We start from the raw sequence: 23,413 nt of genomic DNA on the forward strand, positions 1-23,413 counted from the left end.
CTAGGAACACTAAAACAGGACAGGCCACCCCGTGGGCTTTCATCTGTGTCACTTCCATCTCATGATGTCTTTGAAACTGACTGAGATACAGGGACAGTAAATCTAGGAGTGACATCAGGCCCTGCTCAGTAACCTTTGCCTTACTGTGATCAGAGATGAAAGAGAGCTGCGACACGTAAGCACTGGCGTGGGAACCTATTCTTTTCAGGGAAGCAAATGCTAGAAATCCCAAAGCGCTCCAGAGGAGCAATTCCTGACCCTATGAAGGTCAGATCCTGCTACCTTTGCTTGGGTTGAGACCCACTATGCCTGGGGAACTGCTGCATTTAAATCACCGGCACTATCAGAGGAGTGGGGTATGGGCTTAGTGGGAGGATGAATACAAAGAGTGTGGCCTGTGGTAGCCAGTACAGGACACCATTATGAAAAAGGTGAGAGGTCATTTTGAGCCTTCAATCACTGCATGCTGTCAGTGTCTTTGATGCAGAAATAGAGAAGGTATTGGCACATGCACAAACACCCAAAATAGCTCCAGCATCACATAAGGCCCACATGACCTGAAGGGTGGCTGCATATATGGTCATCTTCATTTTCATCCTCTATGATTGGAACAGCTCCTAGTTATGAACCTGGTAGGTAAGGTTAGAAAAACCTGACTGGGCCATTATAATGAGGCTTTCTGCCACCATTTGCCTTGTTCATCAAACTAGCCAAGCTTTGCTCTAGAACCAGAGAGCATTTTTCCATCAGACTATCTGCCTTGGACACTTAAATATGTTCCCTGAGATTCCCAGCTTCAATTGAATGTAGGCTCATTATTAAAATAAACTTTCAGTTCCAATGACTGACCCCACAGATGAGAAGTTGGCATGGTATAACGAGAAATTCTGGTATCCTTGGGCAAAATGAGCTATCTTTGACCTTATAACTTCTGCCACCCAGTCCTTATACCCTTAGATCAGGTAGAATTCCTTCCCTGGAGGTGTCATTTGGCAGGCAGGGAAATTAAAAATCTCTCTTGTTGTTCTGCAATGAAGTTTAAAATCCAAAATTAGCTAAAATTTGGTATCTTCAGGTATTCTACCTGAGCTACACATCAAAGAGCTACTCAGCACAATTCACAAAGACATTCTCACGGACCCATAGGGATAGCCTTCCATCTTCAGCTCCCTCTGTGCAAAAATCAAGTTTATTTACTATCTGTGAGGACTTTTTACCATCTTGTACCATCTATAGTTTTCCCAGAGCCTGACAAAGGGACTTTTATCCTGAAAGCTTGTAGAAAAGGACAATTTTCTTGTGATTTCCAGTTGGTATAATAAAAGATCATTTTGGAACCAAGAGTTCTAGTTTTTTGTATGTCTTCTTGTCTCAGACCAACACGGCTACCAAGTACACCTCTAAGACAGCTGAGTAATTAGACACAGAATCTTTTGTCTTCAGAACTCTGTGATCAAGCTATGGGCTGCATGGTAGTGAAGGTAATTCACTACCATTTTAAAGGGTTACATGAAATAGCCATGTGGTTTCAACCTAGATCCTAGCAGATAAGTAGCCCCATTACAGGCAAGTATCCTGCAATCCAAACCCTCTTCAGTAGAGCCTCAGCGGTAAGCATGCACATTTTGGGAAGCACAAACTAAATTCATGTAGGTTGCCTAGTCTCTGGAGAGATTCTGGCTGATGAGAAAGGAAAAGCTGAACACAGACTTATGCAATAGTATTTTTGTGGGACCCCCAGGTTGTATTTCTTTGTGGTCGTGTGCCACTGCAGGTTATACAATTGCATTAAAAGCAGTTTCTCAAAAAGTCATAGAAAAGGTGAGAGAGTCTAACCTCTTCCATGAGGGTGCAGGAAAGGTAGCATCTCCTTGCTTTATTCTCTCTACCCAAGGGATAGGCTCTGCAGTCAATGTAAAATCACTATGTGCACATAATGGAACACAGGAGACTGTATTTGTGCTATGCACAGGATTGCAGAAGCTCATCACTAAGCCCGTCACAACCATGCAAGTAGCCCATCCAAACAGGACAGGATGATAGGGTGCAAGCTTGGGAGTTATACCCACTGGCATAACTGGGCATTGGATGAAATCCACATTTTAATTACCAAGGGAATGCATTCTCTCTCTCCCTAAGAGTTTATACCATGCTCATCCCCAGGAACAGGTGGTACTGGGACCTGACCACTGATCACATCCCAACTCCATTTTCACTTGCTGTTCCATGCAGGAAGCCTACAGTTCCCCGGCAGGCAGTATTCTCATTCCTACTGACTGCACACACTGGGTAAAGAGCAAGCTGCAAACACTGCTGAAAGTCTTCACCAGACCAGAAATTCTGGATCAACGTCCAAGTTATTTCTGAATGAGAGGAAAAAACAGACTTTTTCCCCTCTGAAAGGGATTATCTGAATGAAGCATAAATGCCTTTTAATCACTTCCTAATTGATACCTGTAGCAATATATTAAAGTTCCAGAAAATAGATGTACCATGCAAAATGTAAATAAGCAAGCTGACTCAGCCGCTGTGTCATAGCTGAATGGGAAACCAGGATCTCTCTGCCCTCTTGAAATACAAGGTTAAACTGCTCATTTTCTCTTGTGGTGGACAAACTAGTATAGAAATGTGTGCACTCTCTGGATTCCCCTGTCATCTTCTAGCTGTTCTGACCATAGAAGCTGAAATGTAAAAACTGCTTTCCTGCCAGCCCAAATCTTTCCCTACATCTAGTCCTTAAATGGTTGATCAACCCACTGCAGAGAGAGAAGACCAACTCCTGACCAAAACTCTTCCCACACCAATTAACCATCTTCCCTCTGAAAAAATGAAGAACGGGATACTCACTTCAATGCTTCAGCTTCCTTTAATTCACTAAATTAAACAAAATGCAACACAATGCTTCCATTTAGTTTCCATTTTCTCTGATAAAGTTCCATACCAAACACTTCAGAGGAAGGTGTAAAAACATGATAGCAGACAATTATTAAGTATTTTGCCTGTAAGGGAAATTTCTTCCAATCAGATAGTGGCTGTGGTTAGCTTATACCATGCAACATAATTCTCTCTCCCCCCAGTGACACAACTGAGAATTATTTCATAATCCAGACCAGCACCCTCTTCCACAAGAACTCCACAAGTTAGTTATGCATTGTGCAAAAAAATAGTTCTGATGATTAGCTTCAAATTTGTTGTTAAAGGTATGTAACACATGGCCTGACTTTGACTCACCACTCTAGCCTGGTGTTTTCCAGACTACTCACCAAATAAATGAAATGGAATAAAACAGATTAAGCCCTTTGGAATAATAGCAGCAGTAGATCTTTTGCACTTTTGTGTATAAATAAGGCATAGAGTAGTATTCTGAGTGTTTGGCCAGCTTTGTAGTGGTAGGTTTCTGTTGAATAGCAGACTAGCAAACAGAAAGAGGTATATGAATTACAGAATATAAAAGAAGTTCAGTAGCCTTGAAGAGAGACTTTGTGTATTTGACAAGAGCTAATTAAACAAAATTTAACAATTCAAAGTCCATAAAACCTGGAGAGAAGATAGAACAGCTCTAGCCAGTCCTTCCCAACACAGACTCTGTCAATGTTTAAACAATATCTACAAGTAAAAACTGTGCTGAGACCACAGCTAGAAAGGGCTTAACCATTCATGTGCCCTCTTCACTGGGGATGGCCCACTGCTGGGATCACACTGGCTTTTGTTCCTGGCTGAGGTTCTGTTCACAGGAAACAACCTTTGGGCTGCTTTGTTCAACCCAACCTTAATCAGCCTCCTCCTCTGGTTCCAACAAATCTCTTCAGCTGGGGGTGATCAGAAAAAAAGGCCACTGTACACCATGGAGAGATAGGGCTGCATTCACAGCAAGTCATGATAAGCACTTCCTTTCCAAACATCCCATTCCCCAAACATAACAAACAGTAGCCAGAATACATGTCGAGCAAATTAACAAAACTGGACAAATAAAACAGACGCTTGCAAAGATAAAGGCAGCTGGGGTCAGGAACTGAACATGATGGAAGGCATCCTTCAGCCTCTGCTCCCTCAGCTTCAGACTCAGCGTACAGTACTGGGAAGGTTTCAAGCACAGACCCCAAAGGCTACTCACCATACTGACAGCGGGGTCCTTGGAAACCAGAGGGGCACTGACATAGCTGAGCAGATCCTTCCATGCAGTTTCCTCCATTGAAGCAAACGCCATAGCTGCAGACAGCTGCTAGAAGGAAAAAAAGAAGTAGGAATTGGGTTGGTCATAGTACATACAGGGTCATGACTTATATGTTTGGTCATACTGAAGACTCTCAAACCTCTTAATAAGTTTAACCAGCACAGAAACTTTACACAACCAATAAACAAAAGGCAGCCCAATGTTGGCTAAAGGCAGCAGATAGCATCCAACAAAAGCCAGGTGTTCAGAATTTCTTATGCAGGGAATATTGATGTCTTGAAAGCTGAAAAACATGCAGGAGTACTGGCACCTGGTCCTGTAAGAAGCATCACAAGCTTGTTCTAAATATAATTTCATTGAAAGATGATTTTAACCAGTGCCCCAGTTTTCCTCATGACCAACCTGGGGCATGGGTTCCTCAATGAATTAGAGGCAATAATACCATCCACTGAATCATAAGCATTCCTTTCTATAGCATGGGTGAAGGGGTGTTCCTGGGATGTCTCCAGTGTCCACATTGATCAGATTAACCTTCTTTGGTTTATGAAAGAGAATAGGATAGGGGGTGGAGGGAATATGAGCTGTAATGCTTAGCCCCCACCCCCAGAAACCCTTGGGCTAAATTAAAAGTGAATAAAACACATTCTCTATTCTGGGCAAGTCCCACTGCAGGAAAGGATTTCTAAGAAGAAGAAACTTTAGAAGGAAATCTCAAAAGCAAGTTTTTCTTACACTCAATTTTTAACCTATTGATGTTCCCCAGCCAGCAGCTCTACATAGAGGGCTTAAAGCTATAAATAAGTATTCAAGTGCATTTTCCTAATTTGCTCACTTGCCAGGAACTCAGACATCCGAGGTTGTTCTGTCCCTCTCAGGCAAAAATGACTGACATCACCAATGCCAAAGCAGGAGCCAGACACTCCTTTCATTCTTTAAGCCATACTAGAATGCTAGTGATGTCCATCGTGAGAAAAACATACCACCTTACACTACTCGCTTCCCAACTCAAATTCTCCGTTCTCTTAGAAGTGATTGCAGCCAACAGAGTGGAGCTAGCACCATCTCCCACGAGAGTACTTGTTCTGTGTTTGAATTTGCAGGGACATCCAGTTTTCCTATTGGAGACCCAGGAGCTTAGAAACAGATAAGCTGAGCTCTGCTTCTCACTCCATCACTGGGCAAGCTACTTCACTGCTCAGCATCTCAGTTTCTCTGGCCTTACCTACACTAGAAGGAATGTGCCAATAACAGCTACATTGACAGAGCTATATGGGCAAACAGGCCGTTTGCTGGTATTGTTTGTACTGGTTCCTCAGATTAAATAAACTATGCCAGCAAGGAGATTTTTTGCCCATGTAACTGCCTCTGTGCTAGGACTTTTGCCAGCAAACTATGCGGTGAAGGGGGTGGTATTTTTCATGCTCTTGGCTGACACAACAATAATGGAAAACCTTTTAAGAATGGCCACATCCCCGATTTGTAAAATGGAAATAATAACCCTCACGTAGCTCTCACAGACTCTGAGAAGCTTAACTCCTTAGCACTTGTAAAGCACTTCAAATAGCTAAATACAAGATTTTAGGAAAGTGCATAGTGGTATTTTTTAGGCAATATATTCAAGGACCACATTCTGATAGGGCCTGAGTACCCATGAATTGCAGATGCTTCACACCTCTCCCAATCCTGCACTAGGTATGTTCTGTGGAACAAGCAGAAGGTAAGAAATGGATCCTGTGAAATAATCACATAAAACAACTCAGGTGACTAGAATAACCATGGTCAAGAATGTTCTGCTTAAAGTAATAGCTTATCCGAGGTAACTGCACTAAAATACTAAGAATTCAAAGGGGTACATCTAGGAAGGTCCAAAATTTATAAGAGCCAGTTGTTCCCTTGAACTTGGTCCATCTGCATTGTAACAGAAACCATGGCAGCGAACATAGAGTTGCTGACAGCAAGTAGCAATTTCTATCTTTTGTAAACTTCCTGAATTCTGTGCATAACAGCAGGGCAGCTGATTTCTGGGATCTTAAAGGCCTCAGTTCATTCTGCAAAGGAGCTTCTGGTCACAGGAGTGAATGTGCACAGAATAACACAATAGGATTGTTCTGTGGCAAACCCCAACCAAGAACCAGAGCCTGACCCCTACTCACTGCAGGCTGCCCTACAGCACCTCCACCCCAGAGTTAAAAACTCAGCATCCCAGACAAATCCCACCACAGTGAATCACATATAGTCCCAGAAATGCTACGTTCAGTTTTTGTTGGATACAAATCTTCTTCATTTCCCGTCCTTGAACATTGTTACAGTGTTGATTTATGCAGTTAAACAGTAGGGCTGTGCGAAATTTTGCTGGCTGTTTCGATTCAACACTGTTTCGACTCATTTCGAGCTCGAAACAGTGAAATCGAATCGAAACAAAGGGCGTCAGAACAGACTGAAAACAAAACGAGGCTAGTCGAAACATTTTGAAAGTTTCCAAATGTTTTGAGTTCCGAAGCAGCCAGCAGCGAGGTGGTGGGAGACAGCGGAGAACTAGGGCTGCACCCCCAGCAGCAGCCAGGAGCACAGTCTGGCTCTCCCCATCTCCTACCGCCGGGCCACAGGGAGCCTATCACAGTGCAGGGGAAGGATCAGGCTGGGGAAAGGAACTGAGCCCAATCGCTCAGTTCCTCTCCCCAGCCCTATGATCGGGCTGGGGAAAGGAAGTCAGCCCAGCTGGGCTGAGTTTCCATCCTCCATGCTAGATCAGGCTGGGGATGGGAAGTCAGCCCAGCTGGGCTGATCTCCCAACCCCCGTGCTAGATAGTTGTGCTAGATGGTTGTGCTGAGTTCGTTTCCCCAGCCCGATCATGGGGCTGAGGTTAGGAACTCAACCCAGCTGGGCTGAGTTTGTTTCCCCAGCCCCGTGGTCGGGCGAAACATTGAAACAGCCTCACTGTTTCGATGAAGCAAAACAGTGAGGCTGTTTCGAAACAAAACACTGTTCTGTCCAAACCTCAAAACTGAAGACGAAATGGAACAGTGCCATTTCGCACAGCCCTATTAAACAGCTACCACCTTCCAGCTGTATTACAGTGGTGTGAGAAATTATCCCTAGCTATCTCTTCCCTACCTCATTAAGCCATTATTTGGATTAATGTGTGGAAGGTGCTGTGAAACTGTCGAATGAAAGGCACAGTAGAAATGCACAGAACTTTTATTTAACTGATTGCACCAAGTGTGTGCCTGGTGCTCTAATGAGATTAAATTAGGTACCTGCCCTCAGGATCATACTCTTTAAGGGTACAAACAGATGTAGAGGTTATTCCAATAATGTTATCTATATACTGTGAATGTTCAAATTATTGTTTGATGCACTAGGAAACTGTTTTATAGCTTGTGATATCCTGAGGCTTAGATCCTGTTTTATGATCACCTGGGAGAAGTAGTCTAAGAGTTTCAGAGCTGCTCTCATACTGTGTTAAGCAGGCACTCCCTGAGGTCTGTCAGGAAAATAGCTCTGTGGTAATTTTACAAAACCATGTAAGTGAGTCAGGACCTTAAGTCTCATTTCCAAGAGTAAGTATGGGCACTTGTACCCGCCACGACATTTAATCCTCGTTAATTTAAACTGGTTTATTTTGGTGCTTCGGGTTTGTGTTTGCACAAATTAAGTCCTGTGTGCAATTCTAAGCAATTTCCAGCAGGGGGAGCCACATACCAATCTACCCCCCATAATGACTTTCCTAATGAATTACAGCAGGAGGCGCATATTTGCCAGTAAACCAGCTTCCACAGTCCCCACCAGGAAGCCTCATGCTAAGCCCCCACCCCACGCCAAGCTGCGGTCACCCCAAAACCCTGCCACTTGCACCCCTCTGTGCTCTGTTCGGTCTCCAGTAGGTGACCCTGTGGTGCTCCCGACTCCAAGCCGTATGCATCATCCCCTCCCCTCCTCCCATGTTGGAAAGGAATGTAGATGTATATATGGAATTTTTTTTAACTGTATATATCATATCAGAAATTTATGGGTGTGAGAGTAGCAGATGCCACCCCGGGTGACTGGCAATTGTGGCTGCTAGTGGGTGGGTGGTTGGTATTATATTGCCAAAACAGATGTGTGCCATGAACGCTTATTACAAGATTAACGGTGTCAAAATAGTACAGTGTGTGGGAGGGCAGAGGGGTAGGGGGTGCCAAACCCGACAGCTATTAGTTTTCCAGGTTTTAGGACTACATTTCCCAGCATTCCCTAGCTCCCTGGGCTTGGAACAGTTTCCATGGGGACCCTTCACAGGGGATGCTTCCCCCTACGAGACACCGTGAATGCCTGCAGCCTTGTGTGTTTGTTTAGCGCCGCATACGGCTTTGCGAAATGTTGGGGTGTTTGGAAATGTGTGAAATGGTGGTGTGTTGGTGGGGTAGGGCCTGAATAGGGCTGGGGTTGAATAGACTTCACTCCCCCCCACCCCCTCCAATCTTTCTGCGTATAATGGTACAGTAAACGGAGACCACTTCTTTACTCCAAAAAACGTTCTTTGCTGTTTCCTATGGAATTTGGGAATAAAGCAGCTGGATACAGCAGAGGCCTCTAGGAGGATTTTGGACCTGTAGGAGGATTTGTAGGACAATTTTGGATTTTGGTCGCCTCCCCCCACCTAGCCAAAAAGAGGTGTAATCAACCCTTTTGCAGGACGTGATTCAGGCTGGCTAGGCAGTATTGTGTAATGAGCCACTGTCGCCCCCTCCCCCTCAACCAATGCCAACCTCCAAACAATAACCCCCTACCCCAGTGCACCTCCCCACATGCCCTGCTTATCCTCCAAAACACGTCCCCTCCACCCCACACACCCCTGCTGACACACAGATGCTGTAAATAGTAAAATAATTTATTTTCATCAGCGTCCATATCCATATGTGCTGTCCGGCAATCCCACACGAGAAGGGCTACCCAACCAGGTTCTCCATGAGGATATGTCCTCTGTGCCTGCGCTGCTGCCTGGCTATGTCTCTGTCTGGCCACTGCCTGCCTTGCTTTGTCAGCCCACTCCTGGCTGAAAACCTTTCTGTGGGTCTTACAGATGTTGTGCACCAGCACACAGGCTGCCACTATAAAGGCTGTGATATTTTCTGGCTCCAGCTCACGCCTGCAGTTAAGCACCCTCCATAGTGCTTCAGTCAGCCAAAGGTGCACTCAACAGAAATTCTGCATTTGCTGAGATAGTAGTTGAAAGCCATCTTCTGTGGGTCTGTAACATGCCCTTCATAAGGCTTCATGAGCTAGGGCTTGAGGGGGTAAGCAGCATCCGCTATTATAGGTGGGGGAACAGCAACACCACGGATCCCTGTCTTGGGGACTTGGAGTACATAGTGTCCTTTCTCCATGAGTCCAGGCAACGGATAGTTTCTGAACACGCGTGTGTCATGCACACTGCTGGCCACCAGCATAAATGTTCATAAACCAGCCCTGGTGGTCCACCCCAGCTTGTAAGATCACGGAGGCAAATTCTTTCCTGTTTGTGAATGACCTCCCCCTCCCCGAAGGGGACTGGACTGGGATATGAGTGTTGTTTAAAGCCCCCATGCAGTTAGGGAACCCCATGGTATTGAAGCCAGCTATGGCTTCCTAAGGAATCCTGAGGCAAATAAAGTTGTTTGCCATGACATCCTGCAGCAGCTGGCATACCTCACAAGTCACCAGCCCGGCCATGCAGGGAACCATGACAAACTGGTTTGCGATGGAATGGAGGCTGAATGGGGTGGCCAGTTTCATGATGGCCATGGCCACCCTCTTGTCCGGCAGGATGGCCCAATGCATGTTAGTATCCTGCCTTGCAGCGTGTGGCCCCAGCACCGAGATGACATGATAAAACACCTCCTTGGTCATCTGAAAATTCTGCAGCCACTGCTGTTCATTCCGAGTGGTCAGCACAATTCGCTCCCACCAGTCCAAGCTCCTCTTGCGGGCCCAGACCATGCGATTGCTCCTCCTGACGTTTATCCAGAGAGCCCAGTTAGCTTCCACTTCTTTGTATGCCTCTTGGCTGTCCCACTCCATTGCATATCTACATCCCCTTTTTCACGAGGCGCCTGTACATGCAGGCGTCTCTTCATTGCAAGTGTTAAGCAACACTATGGATGCATATGCTGCCATCCTTATATGCACCAGCATGTCTTTCAAGGCCAGCAGTAGGGTAATCAGCAGCACTATCACCTCCTCCTCCTTCTGCTCACCCATGTTCTCCAGATTCTCCATGTCAGAGGAGTCTTCACTCCATTCTTCTTCATTCTCCACTTCCCATTCCTCATGCATGTGGTCCTGAATCTCCATTTGTTCCTCCTCTGTCATCCTGTATGGATTCTTGCAAGCAAGGCTGATTTAACATATGCAGCAGGGCCACTTCTCAGATCACAGCACCACCACCACCAAGCAGGGGGTGGGTTGTGGTCTGGAGCTCTTACTAGCTGCATTCAATAAATGACCATTCACAGATTCATAGATTTTTAGGGTCGGAAGGGACCTCAACAGATCATCGAGTCTGACCCTCTGCCTGGGCAGGAAGGAGAAGGCCTATCCAGCCTTCTCTCAAAGACCCCCAAGGTAGGGGAGAGCACCACCTCCCTTGGAAGCCCATTCCAAGTTTTGGTCATGCTTACCATGAAGAAGTTTTTCCTGATATCTAGCCTAAATCTGCTCTCTGTCAGTCTGTGACCACTGTTTGCATTTTAACTCTTATTTGGATTTCAACAAATAACCCTGGGGCACTGGGCGTTTGCACAGCAAAGACTTTGTTTGGTGGGGGGCGTTGGTTTTTACCATGGTGAACAGTGGCACCCTGGCTTCAGGATAACTGTGTATGCCATATCAGTGGATAGCCACAGCTGAGGACTCCCCATTCCAAAGAGGCCTGACCTGAAGTAACACTCCATTCCTGGCTAAAAAAACAAGGTCCTCCCAGAAAAAAACATTTGCCCTGTCAGCGGCAAGTGATGTTTTGGATGCACAGGGTCTCGTCCTTTTAAAAGTTGTGCTTGCTCTTACTACGTCCTACTGAGCACAAGGCAAAAAAAGTAAATACCCTGAGATAAGAAAAAAGTTATAATGGAAAAGTTCTGATGCATCAAGCCATTGTTCAAGATGACTGTCATCAAGCTTGCAAAGACTTAATTCTGCAATGAGACAGATAAAATTTTGCCATAATCCTCTTGTATTAATGTAATTAATTAATTAACAAACCCTTCAGAATCCATGTCTAGATGAGCCAGTATCAGCTGAATACTTTTGTGAGGTCAGCTAAAACAGTTGCAGCAATAAAAATGTGGCCTTTATTCTGTGGGACTATGGAATACAGGCACAGACACAAACAGGTCTTTTTTGCAACATTACAGGACATTAACCATCCATCTGAATGGACAATGTGCTTATTTGGCCACGCTCAAGCCCATCAAGATGTCTTTGTTCATAAACAGGGTGCTTCAACACAGTGAGTGTTGTGAGACATAGGTGATACCTTCACAATCCTGAGTACATGGAATTTTCCAAACTGCTCGTGCAAGGCATGTGTATATAGGTGACCCACAAATTTTGCCAGCAACCTTTCATGAATTGGCTGCTGTTGGCACTGAACTGCTTCCTGATGTCTCAGAAAACCAAGTCCAACAGTATGCAGGTGAAAGAGCAGGAGGCTAATACCTCCAACAGCTGGGGCCCCAACTGGACCCAGGACGAACTGCAGGACTTAATCGACATTTGGTCAGAGCAAAAGATCCTAGACCAGCTGGAAAGTGGGAGGAATAAGCCGGTGTATGCCGCCATTGCAAAAAGAAATGCAGGTGCGAGGGTACAACCAGGACTGGACCCAGTACCAGTGTAAGATCAAGTCCCTGAGATGTGCGTTTAATTGAGCCAAGGATGCAAACTCTCGTTCTGGGGCAGGGCGCACAATTGCTCCTTTCTACAACCAGCTGTCCATCATTCTCTCTAAGGATACAGATGAAGCTACTTGTCTGTTGTGCTGGAGGAGAGCACACCGAAAGAGGCAGCAGTAATCCCTGACCTTCACCCTAGTGTTCCCCCTGATTCCACGGACTAGCACAGATGATGAGGAAGAAAATGAGGAAGAAACCACTTCCAGTGTGGTTTCTCTTCCCAACACTCAAACATCGGTTTCTGTTCCCGAGACCCAAGAAGATGTGCAACCGGTGACTTGTAAGTATCTTGGAATGTGCCTCTTGCCACTGGCAGACACCGTGTGGGTTTGTGCGGGATGTATTTGTGGGGCAGGGGGGGAAATGCATGTATTGCTGGAGGTGGGTCACCATCTTCTTTCGGTGGCAGATGAAGGGTATACGCCATTCTCTTTTGGGTTTGGATACCTGGTAATGTAACAGATGCCAAACTCATTGTTTTGCTTTAAGTGTTTGTAGCTGGCATGGGCAACGGCAGCTGGGGACGTGCTTCCAAACCAGGGACTTGTACATTTTGGGAATGTGAATGGTGGCCCAATCTTGCAGGGTTTGTTTACCCTGCAAGTGTTTTTTTCACTGCGGGGGGCTGGGGGGTAGGGGGTGGAGGTTCATCACTGTCCTCTTGAATGCTTGGGGGAAGGAAATGTGACCAAACCAGGAATACTATTTTCATTTGTTTACCAGCTACGGCGCCCAATACCAGCCAGGCATGTGCCCCCGAACCTCAAACTCCATCTCGCGCTACAGCAGAGCACTCAAGGGATATGAACCACAGACAGCGACGGTCACAAGAAAGCATGATGGAGGCTTTGGTGGAGTTGTCACGAACAAGTGTGTCAGCTGCAGAAGGCTGGCGGGATGAACTCCGGGGGTTGCTTCATTGTGATGAGGTCCAGGAGAACCAATTTGTGGAAAACACAATTGCCTTTTGCGAGAAGGTGATAGACTGCATGGGCCAGTTGGTAGACGTGGTCGCGCAGTGCCATGTGGATGCCCAGAGGGCACAGAACTTGATAACTGATGTCCTGCAGCGCTTGCTGAAGCACATCTTTAAAAAGGAGGTACCACCCCAGAAAGGACAAGGTAGGTCCGCTCAGCTTGCCTCTGCCCAGGAGGTAGCCAGAAGCATTACAACTGAGCCTGTTCTCACAAACACAGTGGACTCAGAGGAGGGGCGAACAAGTGCCAGCAGGGCCAGGCGGCCACCGCTGAGATTCGAGGAGCCAGGGCCAGTCCTGGGTGATTGTGGGGTAAAGGCAAAGAAGCCCAAGTAACCAACAGCCTCAACAGTGGTGGCTCCTTACAATAAAGCCTCATGTTATCCTATCTTTCTGCGTCTGGCTCCCGAATTTTGAAGGACCAGCAAAATCCCTGTTCACAGTGCTGGGGGGTGGGTTGCTGGTTGGTGCAGGATGCAAAAATCAAACCCCAAGCGTTGGCTCAGCCAATGGCGGAATCTGGGGGGAGGTACCACAAGCACTGCATCTCCCTTCTCCCGCATCACCCATGCACATTGCAAAGCCCATGACAAGTCATTTCCTGCAGTTCTGCCTGCTGTTTTTTCTGGGTGTTTGTTGCATGGGGCAAAGGGGAAGGTGAGGTGGGGGCAGGAAATCTTTCATGCAAAGGTACACAAAGGGGCTGGCCGCCTCCCCCCAGACAAGTCTGGCTTGCCACTATCCCTGGACGTTGGCATTGGGGGTACCACAGGCCACCCAAAGGGGCTCCCTCCCTGCCAAGTATTTTTCCACAGTTCTGCCTGCTGCTTTTTCTGGGCACTTGTTGCATGGGGCACTGTGGAGGGGGAGGCAGGAACTCTTGTGTGCAAAGGTACACAAAGGGGCTGGCTGCCTACCCCTGACAAGTCTGGCTTGCCAGCATCCCTAGGCATTGGCATCAGGGTTAGGTACCACAAGCATTGCAGCTCCCTTCCCCTGCATCACCCATGCACTTTGCAAAGCCACCCAAAGGGGCTGCCCCCTGCCAAGTCTTTTCCCCCAGTTTTTTGCACAATGTTTTGGCACTATTTTTGGACAGGGTTTTTGTGATCTCTTCCAGCATGGCGCCAGCCTGTCTGGAGTATTTTTTACATCAAAATGAGATGGGGTGGGTCTGTCCTGCTCCACTCAAGGCTTATAAATTGTGGGAGCAGTGGATCAGGGTACGCGTACACTGTATCGATGAGAGAGTTTTGTTGTAGATGAGAGATGACAGCACACCAGAGGCAGGACTCAGCATAGCAGGGAGTTGCCCCTGCGGGGCACAGGAATGCGAATGCAGCAGTTGTGAAGAGTGCAGGCTGAAGTCGGGTGCAGTGCAGTGGTTGAGTACAGGATAAGAGCAGTTTTACGACGTGGGAGTTGAAAGAGGATATTGCGACGACCTCCACAATCGGCACCTTTACGCTTTGATAAGTGAGAGCTGACACTATACTGTACCCTGAAGGTGGGGGGATGCACTGTTTACTTCAACTTTAAAGTAAATACGGTGGGTGGACTTCAGTGTCGTGAAAGCAGGTGAAGGGTAACACAGCATGATGGCGTGCAGTGGCAGCACCCAGTTCCAGGGGGCACATGCCCAGCACCCCTTCCTCAGCCATGAGTGCATGTGGCGGCATGAGCTGCCCTTCTCCCCTGCCCCGTGTCCCTCCTCCCCTGCTGGGCAGCTCCGGCCTGTTTTGCCCCCAGGCTGGGCAGTGGCCACCCGCTCACCCCCAGCTTGCTACAACAGCTTCACAGCTTGTAGGCTCTGTTTGCTAGCCGGTGAAAGGTGTGCACGAGGTCAGGGCAGGAAGCCCTTGTTGGTGGTTGTCCAATACAAATTCCTAGGATTTGTCTTTACCCCACCCAAATTCCTTCCTTACCTCCGGTTCTCAGCTCCAATTGCTACGTTGGCTACCACACCTGCCAGCGACAAGGGGAGAAGCAGACCAACCATGTACGAAGCTGGAGAACAACACCTGACGCCACTTCCTTGTACACAGTTGCATTGCCTCAACTGGCAATGTTCGCAACGTCTCACTGGCAGGTGCCTATTGCTACTGGTATCTCTTCCTGCCTGCCTGCCTCCCTCCATGGCTGAAATAAGTATAATCAGTAGATTAATAATACTGAAAAAAATATGAGAATAATGATGCTTAGAATCATACTGCTGATAATGGTTTAGCCAGTGCAAAAAAAAATAACCCCCCAGTGACGTGAATAGCTTCTAAACAGAGACAAAAAAGGGCCAGTAGTGAGTTAATATAGAAGGAAATGAACATGCATGTCTAATTTTAAATTTTAAATTTGTTTTTAGTATTAACATAGTGCTATTTATTAATAACTTGCATGATTTTTAACTTGGTCAGGGTGAGAACTGTCCGTGAAGTATGCTGCGTCTCTCCTACTTCCAGGGATGACTATGTGCTCTGCCTCCTGGCCTACAACCCTTGTGCACCTGCCTGTACTGTAAAAGACTTTGAAATGCTGAAAAATTAGAAATGTTCAGGTAGTCTGTCAGACTTTCAGTTCATTTTGTACAATAGGTCCAGCAGGAGAGTTAGCGTGAAGTTTTGGTATTGGGGTAATGTCTTTTCCTAACAGTAAACAGCATGAGTGAGTTATTTTGTACCTTGAGAGGACAATGAGCCCATTTAGCTCCATTATAATAATAATAATAATCATCATCATCATCATCATCATCTGCCTCTAATGAATAATTGGCTTCCAGTAGTAATTAATAATCAGTGTCAGGGGGAAGCCACCCTGCCCTGCCATTTCGTAATACTGACTGCACTCTTTGGAACTTTTGGAGCCCAACCTCTCTCGTGGGGTTAGCTGAGTCTTTGCTGCTCAAGGTCAAATATTATAGCTATTCCAACTATTCAGTGTAACAATCAGGGGTTAGCTATTCAATGTAATAAGGAGGGATCCCTGCCTGCTGGGTCTTAGCACCCAGGGTGGTGGGTAAAAGCCCTCCTTTCTACTGCCTGCTTGGTGTCAGCGTCTGTTTCTAGTTGAGGTCCCACCTTTTCATATATTCTGATCAAAAGACATTCTGATTAAGTGACTGTTGCTATAAATTAGCATTCCATCTCAACAACAAACAGCCCTTCTCCCTACTGCATGGTGGGTCTTAGCACCCGGGGCAGTTGGGCAAAGGCCCTCCCTCTTCCCCACTGCCTGGTTTCAAGCAAGAGGCTGGGGGTGAGGGGGAGCACATAAGAGACCGGTGATGGTGGTGGTGGTGGTGGTGGTGGTATGTGCACCACTACAACCATGGGGGAGCACACCAAACTGGGCAGACGTTGGCTTGCTCCTCCATTTTTTTCTTTCTGTATAAGGACTCCATTTCACATACATTCTGATGAAGCAACTATTGCTATAAATAAGCATTCAGGAAGCATGGAATCATACAAACACAAGCAAGAAAAAATTGTAAATACAAGGGCAGAAAGCATGAAAACAAACACACAAAAAACACAAGCACAAACATGCAAAAAACACAAGCAAATTAAGACAAACAAAAACAAATACAATAATTCAATATAGCCAGTATCAAGGTGCTGGTGAATGAACCGACTGGTTTCACGAAGGAAAAAACACAAACCACACACACACAAAAATGCAAACAAAAACAGAAAAGTAAAATGCAAGACTTCATAAAACACTTCAGAAAAATACAGCCAACTCTCAAAAGTCAAAAACTGACTATTACAGATCACAAACATTGAGAACTTGACCTCCAGAAATTTTAATTTTTGAATTACCAAAAATAAGTCTTTGTTGCTCTTGGTAATATAACTATGCCATGCTAGCTGTTACTAAAAGCCATTAAGTTATGCAAATATTAATGCAGAACAAAGTATGGGGTCGCCTGCCTGCTCATTGTCAGCATTTGGTGGGTGGGGTCTGCCCTATTTCATAGTAAACATTAGAAATAAATCGCAGGACAGCGGGATGAGTGGCCACCCATCACCCCCCGCCCACCAGTCTGCCTATGAAAGAAAAGACGACAATTCAGGAACTGTATGAATTTCTAAACTGTATTGCAACATTAAAATGGTGCTGCAGTTACATCTCTTTTTCTCAGTAAAGAACCCCTCCGTTAATTGTCTCTGTCCTACAGGGGTGCCTGTCACAAACTATGGGGTACTGATGCCCAAATGGTATTGGGGTCCTCTGTTTGCTGAATGTCTTGCAGCGGGGAGGGATGGAACTGTGAATATTTCTATGCTTGGATTTCTACAAATTTAAGTCACTCATATGTTTACTAATGAAAAAAAAAAAAGGTGAATAAAACATTAAAGGACTTTTATGTAAAAGACTATAATGAATGATCTGCCTCTTGTCTTCTGTATCCTCTCATGAAACAGCAGACAAGGATGAATGCCCAAGCTGAGCAGCAGCAGCATGGCAGACTGGGGCGGGGGGTGGTGTAGAGGTGGATTAAGAGTCCTTGGGTCCCAGGGATCCCTCTTCCCAGGACAGCTAGCCCCCACCCAGCAGAGATCCCAAGCCCCCTACCCCACCTGCCGCCTGGTGACCACCGCTGCCTGGCTGGAGATCAGAGGGGTGGGGCCAACCCAGAGAGCATGCTGGGATACTTACTGGGAGACTGGTTTAACTTAAACCAGGAAGGGGTCTGGGACAGACATTGCATAAACCAGTTTGAGCCAAATCAATTAAGTCGGGTACTACATTCAGTCAGGTTTATCTCAAACCAGTTTCAGCCACTTTGAAACTGGTTTATGTGCCCTGAATGTCTGTTCTGTTACAGGTTTAAATCAGTTTCTGATGCCTGTCCCTGGACTCATCTCTGCACATATGTCTTGACTGACCTCCCAACCAGACACTACAACAGAGAGGGGAAAGTACCTCCCCTTGGCAAGGTAAAATAGGTAGCTGCTCTTTCCTTTCCTTCAAACTGTAGACCCCAATATTGCAGCACGTCAGTTTGTATTGTTATCCCTGCTGACCCATCTGTTTAGCCACTACTACTTTGGGTTTGGTGGGTTGCTCCAAGGAGAAATTGGCAATGGAGTTAGGTGTTTCTTTGATGCAACCGTGTATATTTAAAAGGGAGTACTTAAAAGTCCAGGTTCTCTAAAGTGGGACCCACACAACAAGAGAGTTTCTCTGCTCACAATCCCATGCCTGTTCCAGCCAGCTCCGAGCTCTTTCTTTAGGCTTTTTTCACAGGGCTGGCCTCCCCGTACTTGCCTAGGTTGTGTCTACTGCTTTTCTGCAACTTTCTCTCAGTTTTTCCGATCTTTTCTTGTATGTGCTTTTGTTCTGAGGAGGAATCAACGGTGGAGTGGTATTAATGTTTCATAAATGAGATTCCCTGTTCCTCACAATGACCTCAGCTACCACTCATTCCTCCTCCTGCCAGTTTCAGGGAGAGATAACCCAACTCCTGCCAGCATCCATGTGACTATCCACAAGCAGTAACTGGGACAGGCTGCACTCCTGGCCTAGCAATGACAGCGCTCCAACCACAGCATCTTCCTGAGCTGCTTCTAAAAGACAACAATTTTGTTATAAGAGTAACACTGGCAGTTTCTACTCTCCCCTCTGGCAATGGGTTTCATCTGCTTATGACATTATGAACAGCTGTCACTTTTTATGAAGATCAACACTTTTTAAGAGATAAACAGCCTTAACACACAGAGATCAGGGCAACAGAATGCTATGATTTTAAATGAATAGGCAGCCTAATTTAGTAAAGGACATTTCCTTTCACTACTATTCCTCATCTCTTCAAACATGCTTATAATTCTCCTTATCCCTTGCATTTTCATTCTCACTCACACTGGGAAACTCACTGTCACGCTCTTACAGTGTTACTGTAAAGGGTCACTTCTGAGCTTTCTTCCATGATCATTTCAGTTCTCATTTTCAAAGCAAAGTGATCTCCTGGTTCCAGTGCATTACTCTGTGGAGCCCAGCACAAAACCCAGCACATGTGCAGTCCAGCACAAAGACAGCCAGCATGTGTGCCTGCTAGAAGGCTGTATCGTCATACCTTCAGAAAGCTCCTTTCACTGGTGAAACAGGTAATGGATGGCAACTCATTTCAAAGTTAAGTAATATAAGTAATCTAATTTGGACTCTAAAAACTCTGCCAACAATACTTAAGCAGATACACTGAGGTCTGAGGCTCACAATAGGTAATATGCTAAAGAGCACAGCCTAGAATTTTTAAAGTCTGAAACTGTATTCTAGGTAAATTTTTTTCAACATAATTAAACCCCAGCTCACATGTAATAAGCCTGAACTTTAAATAATGACTGCAAACAATGCTAAAATCCTCTGGATAACCAAAAGTTTTGAGACCTCCTCAAGTTAGATGAACCGTTCGTGTCAAACAACAGATCCAATGAGTTTAGCAACATTTCTGATTCATGAATTATCTGCAAAATGACTTGATTTGTATAACTGCTCATTATTCAGAGTTTTCTAGCAAAATAAATGTGTTTGGAAGTGTACTTCAGCCCACAAACTGGTCAGAACGAATTCATCGTGACTATTGGCTGCAACTATCCAAGCAAATGAACAGGGGTATAGACGCACATGCATAATTTTACCAAGAGATGTTCACATAAAGTACTGCTACAGAAAGTTCTTTCCTATGTGGGAATGGGTTTAATCAAGTAAGAAGAGCTATGCCATATGACTTAGGAGACCAGTCACACAACACGAATAACAAAGACCCTACGCAGCACTCACAGCAAACGGTTCACAAGCATCCAGTTGCCAGAAACATTCACTTTGACCCTTTGCTGGAAAATTTCAGGCAATGGTATTTTATGCATTTGGGTCTTAGCGATAATTCTTTGGCAGCAAATACTGATAAACTTGCTAAATAAACTATTTGTTATGAACAGCTGCTTCATATTGAACTTCAATGATACTGAAGCTTTCCTGTTAGCAGGGTCTGGCAAACAGAAAGATCCATTTAGTGATGAAAATAAGGATGGCACTGATGATCCGACTAACTCCAAAGCAAGGATGAGGAAAAATTATGTCCTAGTGCAGGCATATACACGTACTTGCATCTACATTTACGTATAGAAGGCATCCTTAAAGCAGTCTACTAACTACCTGCTAAGTGTTCCATGCTATATTCAGGAGTCTTTCCTGATTAGTCCATGTACAATTCCTTCCCTAAAGAAGTTGGCTGCATCCACAGCCTTCCCCAAGTTCTTTATTGCTTTCATTCCACTCCCCAAGTGTCAGTAAATTGGTTAGCTGTAAACTCCTTCCAAAGAATTCATCCTAATGAAAATTAAGAGTCCAGGGGCTCCCTTATCCATCCCTTGATTAGCATATCCAGTATCCTGCCTCCCAGTGTTTCCTCTACACTCTTTCAGAAGTATATAGAGGTGTTAAAAAGGGGCTAGAAATAACTGTGTGCATCTCCCCAGTTCCTGTCTGGACCAGGAATTTTTCGGTTAGGCCACAGATGGCCTCACTTTATGATCCCTCCATTCTGGCATAGGCGACTAGTAGGGCGGGGCAGGGGGGCATGTGTCCCCCCGACAGGGCTGTCCCTGCCACCAATGCCGCTGGCAGTTTCTGCAGGTGCTTGCCAGTCCCACACTAACGCTGCTGGTGGCTTCTGCGGGTGCTCACCAGCCCCATCCCTGCTGCCGGCTCAGGAGGCCCCAGACTCAGGAGGCCCCAGTCACCCATGCCTTCTGGCATTATTTTCATTTCCTTTTGCCTTTCTTCTTCCCATTGGAATGCAAAAACTGCCTGTGGCATCTGTCCCCCATATTTCTAGTGAATGATTCCTTGAGCAAAAAGCTTCTGAGATCATGCTCCTAGCATGGGATACTCCTCAGCCCTCCCCCAAAGGAAACACCTTCATGGGGGGACTCAATGTCTGTTTCATGGACCACACCATCCTTGGCCTTTCTGCTGGAAAACAATGGGGGAAATTACATCTGGATGCTAACTGTGATGTGGAATCCTGTTCAGTGGCAACTGCTCTGACATCACTGATTTACAAAGGCCAAACTTGAGATGGCAACAGCTTTCAGTCACTATCAATGAGGGAATAATCTGAACCAGAAACCTAGAGGTGAAAAGCTCCACTTCCCAGTCCCAGCATGAAAACCATTGCTGAAAAATAACAGGTTAACAAATCAAGAAAATTATATTCCTCCAAAACATCAAACTGCTCCTACGCAGACTTCAGGAAAGACCAGTTTCATCAAAATGGAGAGATTTTTGCACTTTCTTGCTGGAAGACTAGTCTGCAACTAATGAACCTTCTCTTTTAAGATGCAACATATTTCTGGGCCTGAGCACCAAAAAATTAAATATACAGTTAATTCTCTGCTTCCCCCGATTCCTTTTTCTGGAATTCCAAAGAGCTCTATTTTTAACATATTGCTTTCCCTATTTGTTTACTCCTTAGAAAAATTCCTTTTATTGCAATACAATGGAAACAGCAGAGTGAGTGTTAACATTTATCAATAGCTGACAGAGGGGAGTTTACGCCTAGCTGTTCTGCTGGCTCAACAACCAAGACCACTAACCCAGCACTAGCTTCAGCTTGCTCAGTCTGGCTGCACAAAGTAAGAGTCAAAGAGGGTTTGGTGTATTCCGTGTTAGGTTTTCTGCGGATCTGCTAACTGCCAAGTCTGCAGCCCACCATTGGGCAAAGTAGGCAGAACTATTCCTGGCATTGGATACTGTAATAATAAAGATCACTTGTTTATTTCAGAAGTAGGCTTGGTGAAGAACTTGGAGGGCCACTAGAAACAGGTTTCCATTTTTTTAACTCCCTCTGGCTGGGCAGGCTGTCTGAGCACTGCAGCATCTAGCCTGATGGATGGAAACACAGAGTTAAACAGAAAGTGAAACTGGGCAGCCAGGTTTCACCATTCCCTAGCGTTGCCCTCACTATAGAAATTGTGTAACAAAGTTCAGCAATAAGTTTGATCCTGGAATTTGGGAGGCACATTCCACAGTTAGGATCACAAGCCAGGTGAGTATTAACACAAGACAAGCGGAAAAACAAAAAGTGCATGTATATCTGTAATGGCAATGAGGATTGCATGTCCAGGTACCTGGGTGTGAACTGGCTGAAACAGACATCTGCAAACTGCCTGATCCAGCAGCTCCTACCTAATTCCAGCAGCGTTTTGTTTGAGTAAAGAGTGGGTCCTGGAGAGGCCTGGTGTAAAAACAATAGTGTGGAATGATGTATTTTAGCTTATGCATCCCATAAAGGAATGTACTGCAGCTGCCAACTCTGTCATGGTCACCCATTTTAAGGGCTCTTGTGTCCCACTGATTTAATTTATAGGCCCAGAGATGATCATTATTTCAAGTAGCTGAAATGGCAAGAGACAGGACTAGTGATCCAAGAACGACTGGCTCAGAAACATTAATTTACTAGAAATGGCCAAAAAAAAAAAAGCAAGTGACCCAGACAAATATTAATGGCTCAATGAAAGCCAAACCCATCTCAGACTGGGATTTAGGTTGGCTTGCATTATAACTAAAATGGAATACTGTTGTGAACAATCATGGAGCTAAATTCACTGCCAACAAAAAATGTCAGCTCATAAACATATGCTGCATCCTATTCATGCTACCAAAGGACATGGAAGCCTTGCCTTTGACTTCATGGGAAACAGAATTGGGAGAGAAAGACAGAATGTGTGCGCATGTGCATCGCTATCTATGCTAACAAATGTACCTATTCATCCACTGAAAACAAGTACAATTGAACCACTGCTGAAGAGAATGTAAAAACAGGCATAGCCAAAGACAAACAAGCTAGAGCCACTCCAGGCCCACTGTTAAAGCTTGTCCAGAGCACACACAAATTTGATTTTCCTAGAAAGCTATGCTAGGAAATCAGAATTCCCCTTTGTCCTCTGAAAAGCCAGGTCTGAATTCATAACAAAACTGTCTTCTCTGTCATTCCCCTCCCCACCAAATCCCAGACAAGTTCGGATTGGCATTCTAGATCCAAAATAATTTATCTACTTACTTGTCTTTTAATCTGTTGACTATCTTAATTGTCCCCCAATTTGTCCAGGTGACCCAGGATTGTTTTTTCAGCAAGGAGCATCTGGCACCCAGTCTTTACTGCTGGCCTTTGTTACCAACTTGTAGTTTAAGGACATGCTTTACTCACACTGATCCTTTCCATTCATGGGAGCACTGCTGCTGCTTCAGTTTGGCTGAATGCTGCTCTATTAGAATGCATCTATACTAGGATGTATTTATTAATTTATTTATTTGCATTACTGTGGCTCTAAGCAGGACCATACAAAGCCATAAG

General features: G+C 45.4%; 1 protein-coding gene across 3 annotated transcripts in view; it reads right to left on the minus strand.

Annotated features, from left to right (window-relative positions):
- Nucleotides 1-23,413, minus strand: part of MEGF6 (multiple EGF like domains 6) — a 317,639-nt gene that overhangs the window by 248,210 nt on the left and 46,016 nt on the right. For 2 of the 3 annotated variants that reach the window (XM_059716481.1, XM_014605793.3), the window contains exon 4: nt 4,115-4,222. In XM_059716481.1, the coding sequence (XP_059572464.1) occupies nt 4,115-4,222 (108 nt within the window). The remainder of the gene's footprint in view (nt 1-4,114; nt 4,223-23,413) is intronic. The other variant, XM_019493982.2, reaches the window with a different exon arrangement.

The sequence above is a fragment of the Alligator mississippiensis genome, chromosome 13 (genome assembly GCF_030867095.1).
Source record: "Alligator mississippiensis isolate rAllMis1 chromosome 13, rAllMis1, whole genome shotgun sequence".
Taxonomy (NCBI): Eukaryota; Metazoa; Chordata; order Crocodylia; family Alligatoridae; genus Alligator; species Alligator mississippiensis.